At 41.0% G+C, this 5,929-nt stretch overlaps 1 protein-coding gene across 1 annotated transcript; it reads right to left on the reverse strand.

Annotated features, from left to right (window-relative positions):
* Positions 1–1,026: 1,026 nt before the first annotated feature.
* LOC113453380 (phospholipase A2 inhibitor alpha-like protein) lies at positions 1,027–5,503 on the reverse strand. Its single transcript, XM_087932186.1, has 4 exons — positions 5,362–5,503; positions 4,981–5,081; positions 3,901–3,984; positions 1,027–1,515 (listed from the first exon to the last, which is right to left on the reverse strand). The coding sequence occupies exons 2-4, from the start codon at positions 5,063–5,065 to the stop codon at positions 1,178–1,180; spliced, it is 507 nt and encodes a 168-aa protein (XP_087788312.1). The 5' UTR covers positions 5,066–5,081; positions 5,362–5,503; the 3' UTR covers positions 1,027–1,177.
* Positions 5,504–5,929: the final 426 nt, after the last annotated feature.

Below are 5,929 nucleotides of genomic sequence, written 5' to 3' on the forward strand. Positions count from 1 at the left end.
GGGATTTATATCAAGAAGCCCATAATGGAGACATTGTGTGAGTTTTTTTTTGTTTGCCTTTCACCAGGAAAGAAGGAATAAGGACTACCGTGAATATTTCTAGTGTTTTGGTGACCCAAGCACATTTTATAATCTTGTAAGAAATAGGATTAATCATAGTCGTGATCTGCTGGCCAAACAGGCAGTGGTGAGGTTGTTTTGAGAAAGTCTACACGTTTCCATGTCAAAAGTCTCTGACTCGTGTAGGTAGATGATGGATTCTGCCAATCACCTTCACCTTTGGCCTGATGTTTTGTGATCCAAAAGATATCACAAACAGAACATCCCAGATTAAACAGGAGAATCTCCTTATTAGCATAAGAAAACCAAGAAAATGTCAATGTAACCTTCCCAATGGAAAGCATAAAGCCACATAGACTGGGTGAAACTGGGCTCAACAGCAGTAACTGTAAGAGGAATCTTGGAGTCCCAGTGGACAACCAGTTAAATAGGAGCCAGCCATGTGCAGCGGCAGTCAAAAAAACCAATGCAATCCTAAATTGCATCAACAGAGGGATTTAATTAGATCAAGGGAGCTACTAATATAAAGGGAGCTACTCTATAAAGCCATAGTAAGGCCACACCTAGAGTACTGCATCCAGTTTTGGTCATCACACTATAAAAAATATTGAGACTCTAGAAAGAGTGCAGAGAAGAGCAACCAGGATGATTAGGGGACTGGAGGCTAAAACATATGGCCATTACAACAACACTTCCCTTTTTCAATTTCACTGCTGGGTTCTCCATTGACTCCGCTTGTTGGGAGTCAGCTATGAAGCACGCAGATAGGAATTGCATGACTTTGGGTCACTGCAATAGGTTGTAAGGGTGAGGACCAGTGGTGCAGCAGCAAATATTTTTAGCGCCATCCTAACATCAAACAGTGACAAAACAGCAGTTGTTAAGCGAGCCCTACCTCAAAGGAGCCTATGTTTTTTTATTTATTTATTCATTTTTAAATAAATGGGTAGACGAACAATCAAAAGGTGACATTTGTTTCATGCATTTATTGAACATTCTTGAAACACGGGGGAATCATCTCTAGGTGCTCTACATTTTGACGTCGTGGTAGGGTGGCTTTCGGCTTGTTATATTGTCGGCAGCTCGTCTCTTCAGCACAGGATGCTGGTCTTCCTTCTCAGATGAAAGAAAATTCACACACCACTAAGAGGTCTTCCTCACAGGACCCAGAGTGCCAGGTTCCCTGCGCATCTGCTACCACGCACTCCTTGGTCCCACCTGCGGTATTCGGTTCTCCTGCAGCCCAATTGGTGAACTTCTCTGAGTCATGGACGACAAGATAGGCTCCCTTGTTGTGCCTCTCCAAAACACTTGCAAAGGCCTTATTCTCATTTTGGAGTTGAGGGGAAGGAATCCGGCCACCAGCCTGGGCACATATGTTTCCGAGAGCTGCAAAGTTCCCTACTTCCTTGTTAGTCACATATAATCTCTCACTGCCACTCCCAAAGGATCGAGCTAGAAACACAATGAAGAAGCACATGTTTGACTGCAGAAAATGCTCCACAACTCATGTTATTTTTTGTGCGTGTGTGTGTGTTCCCTTCACTAGATATAGGGCAACAAGCATATTTTGACAAGAAGAGAAAGCAAGGGTGTTTTTTTTACTTAGTCCCAAAAGGAAATGCCTCCAAGATCAGCAGAGAGAGTGAACAATCAGGGACTTGCAAATGGGCCAAACAGCATTAATAATTTCTGAGGTTTTTTTTAAGTTCAAAAAAAAATCTGGTCCTTTTTTTTTTATTTGGAAGAGAAGCACTCAACAGTTCTGGACTTCCAACCAAACCGCTCTGCTTCTGATCTGAAATAGGACTTGATTCTAGTTTCCTGCTAAAAATATCCCTCCTCCTAGGAGACCCATTTAAAGTAAACTGTATGTGGACAAAAAGATGACAGGAAAGCCATCTGGCATCTCTTCAAAAGAATTGTGGTTTACTTAAGCAAGCTCTTTCAAAGATGTGCCACCTCAGGTAATGCATCCTAAAAGAGTAGGAGACTCTGCACAACAGCACTTGTCACACTCCAGAATACATCTGGAAAGAAATCATGAAGTGATACAAAAAAATCTATATCTTTCAGCATCTCACGTCATTTGGCCATGTCATGTAGGGGAATTCATTGGAGAAATCAACTATAGTTTGGAAGAGTTAGCGGTAAAAGGAAACCAAGGTGCCAAAATACACGATGGCTAGAAAAAAACTGACCCCAGCCAGAATATAGAACAATTCAAAGATTGGAAGATGTGTTTAGTTATCCATATATTAACTGCTGCCAGAAAATTTGCACAACATTGGAAGAGTGAAGCGATACCTACAGATGAGATGAAATATTAGAATGTGCGGGAATGAATACATTAATGCTGTCAATTAAGGAGAAAGAGCAAACTGAATACTGTATGGTATGGGATCTATTTTATCAATGGTTAAATAATAAAAATGGAAGTTAGAAACAGGGAAACAAAATAAAGAAGATACGTTAAAAGAGATAAGTAAATATTATGACTAGTATGTTGAATATCTCTATGTTAACATTGTAGACTTAATATTAATGTAATGAAGGATGTTGTAATCTTGATTATTGTTTAAAAATGATACTTGTACCCAGAAGATGTTCAACCAAAGATGGAACGATTATATTTAAAAAAAAAACTTATTTAAAAAAAGATTGGAAGATGTGGAGATACCAGGCCCATAGAATTGCCAAGAGTCAGACATGACTCAGTTGCTAATCTCATTGTCATCATCATCCATATGTTTTAGCATCCCACTGAACAGGAACAGTGATGGAAGCTTTGTAAAAGGAACCGTTGGCAACGTTGTGAAATGCTGGGATACACACATTATGGAAAGGGTGTTTTGGATTTGGTGCAAATAGAGAATTTCTCTGCTACTCCCAGAAGGATCTTGAATTTTTTTCAGACTTTTTCAGAGTCCAAAAAAAAAAAAAAAATCCTGTGATTTTAGGGATGCATTCAGTCACCCAAAGATGGCTCTTGAAAGAGTCCCAATTTTTTTTATAGAGAAATGGGAAAAGGCCATAATGGACAGCATTTGTTCCAAATGATGAATATTATTTCATTGCCCATATTCTGGAGAAACCAATGCAGTTCTCTCAAGAGGAGCAATCAACTTCCATCAGGGTTCTCCAGTTCTCTTCCTAAAAACTGAGGGAATCTCACCACAGTAAGGTGGGCTCATTGGACAGAAGCTCAGTAGTAATTGGAAAAGTATCCTGCCTCAAAATAATTGGAATAGGACCACCAAGAACTTCAGATGTCTAACAGATGGCAACCAAAAGATTTTTAAAAAAATGGCAGCCTTTTGCTGTCTCTTATGATCGTCAGAGTTTTTGCAACCCAGATCTGGTATCCCTTGCCTTGACTGCTTCTCAGCATTGAGTAAGGTTGGATCTCAAATGACTGTAAATCAGTTCAGGAAATCAGGAGATTCTTCCAGTTTGGGGCCATTCTCTATGGGTTTGGAAGCTTCAGACTGGGCTAAGGAAAGATGCCTAGGTTGTTTCTGCTGTTTTCATTTGATTAGACAGCAACCCAGCAATCCACCAGAATTCCACCAGAGAAGACAAAATGGTGGCCTCTCCACCACGTGTAACATGTGTGACAGGCCTGAAAAAGATTGCACAGTCCCAGTTCCTATTTTGACCCCCTGCCTCTATAGACACCCTAAGACACGGGTCTCCAACCTTGGCAACTTTAAGCCTGGAGAATTTCAACTCCAAGAATTCCCCAGCCAGCTTTGCCCTAAGAGGCAGACAGCTGGTATTCAAATTTAACTGAAATGAACACACAACACAACCTTTGGGAGAAAAGCCAGGTTTTCTTACCTCTGTGGACTGTCAAAAAGGCATTTTCCACCTCTTTTATCTTTTTTTCAAGCCTGTCTACAGCGGCAGCCACAGAATTCAGCACTAGAAAGGAAAACAGCATCCCATTATTGGAGTCCCAGAAGGCAAGCCAAGTTGAACCAAATTGGTGGGCATTCAAACAACGAGCGGCTACTCTTTCTTGGACCTGCCTATTGATCCTTCAGGTGAACACTGGGCCCCTTGGCTTAATAGATATTGGTCCTCAGAAGAATGCATGAAATGGCTTTGGGTGGGGAATTAGATCATTGCCTCATTTTCTAGCCTCCTTGAACCTCTCCCTCCGTGAACAAGAAGGACTTTAGCAAGACTGCTTTCCTGACTACCCCGTTCCAGATGGGAATTGGAAAGTTCTTCTGAAGAACAGACAACCTTGCATTACATGCCTTGCTGTGCTGATTTCTAGAGCTATGATTTGTTCGTTGTTGGTTTGTTCATTTCATCAGTGAAAGATCTCGAAGGAGCTCTTAAACTAACTCTGCTCTCCAGAACCTTTTTGCATTCAGATAACAGAATAATGGAATAAGGGAAGGGAACTTGGAGGTCTTGTAGTCTAACCCCCTGCTCAGGTAGGAGACACTATGCCATGTCAGACAAATGTCTCTCCAATCTCTTCTTAAAAGCCTCCAGTGATGGAGCATCCACAACTTCTGAAGGCAAGCAGTTCCACTGGTTAATTGTCCTAACTGTCAGAAAGTTTTTCCTTAGTTCAAGGTTGCTTCTCTCCTTGGTTATTTTCCATCCGTCGCTTCTTGTCCTGCCTTCAGGTGCTTTGGAGAGTAGCTTGACTGCATCTTCTTTGTGGCAGCCCCTGAGATACTGGAAGACTGCTATCATGTCTCCCCTGGTCCTTCTTTCCACAAGACGAGACATACTCAATTCCTGTAACCGTTCTTTGTATGTTTTAGCCTCTAACCACCCCACCAATCATCTCTGCCCTCTGTGGTGCATTCAGATAACAGGAACGGCACCCATGCACTCCCACTTCTGCCCATGGGCTAAGCCCCCTCCCCATTCTCAAATATAGGTTAAAATGATCACATTTTCCTTCAGGATCCGTGTCATGTCCGTTGGCCAGAGATGTTCCCAAAAGAAGAAGACTGGACAGCAGGAGGATCAAATGCATCTTTTGACCATATAACCTGTACAATTCAGAGAGACAAAGTTATTGTAGCATGCATGTGGTTTTTAAATTCACATTCTAGCTTGCTCAGAAAATGCATAGCCAAAGATACAATCCTAGCCCAATCTAATAATATTTGATACACATCTGCACAAACCACTAATTTAACAAACTACAAGCATGCATTAAGCATACTTTCTAGCCCACTCATTAGAATACCCAGCAGAATGGCTCTTAGTAACTACACAGTTCTTAATTAGTTATCATATATTGCAAGCAAATTGTTTCTCTGCACTTACGCTCTGGATTCTCTTCTACAGTAGATGTGGCACCCAGAAACTACCTTCCTCCCAGTGTAAGAGTTATTTTATATCAGTCATGGATTGGGCAACGTGAAGGGTTGTGCAAACTGATTGCTCAAGGTGATACCCCCGTCTTTTACTTTTCCTCCTCCCCGGGGTCAATAATGGCTGTTTATTTAAGAACAGCCTGGACTTTCCGATTGAAAGTTTACAAAAATTGGAAATTCTCCAGTCAAAAAAAGGAGAGGCCAGATATGAGGAAATGTTGGAGAATACAGGGTGTGTGCATGTGAATGAATGTCCCCCAAAGATTTTGCAACACTTTGCAGTAAAAACATAGAACCTTGAGGTTTCATAACTTTGTGGAATGAGGATTACACTAAACAAATCCAGAATTTTGCAAACCACCATAACTTCAGCTTAGACACGAAGAGACATTGTATAAACAGTCAAAAACTGAGTTTAGCCTGTGCTTAGAGGAGAAACTGAGAAAGAATTAAAGGAAATTGAGCTTGATAAAAAAAAAATAGATTTGCCAGTTCTGGAGATATTTATTGCTTGGAAT

The sequence above is a fragment of the Pseudonaja textilis genome, chromosome 4, assembly GCF_049901715.1.
Source record: "Pseudonaja textilis isolate UNSWEBS1 chromosome 4, rPseTex1.2, whole genome shotgun sequence".
NCBI classification, from domain to species: Eukaryota; Metazoa; Chordata; class Lepidosauria; order Squamata; family Elapidae; genus Pseudonaja; species Pseudonaja textilis.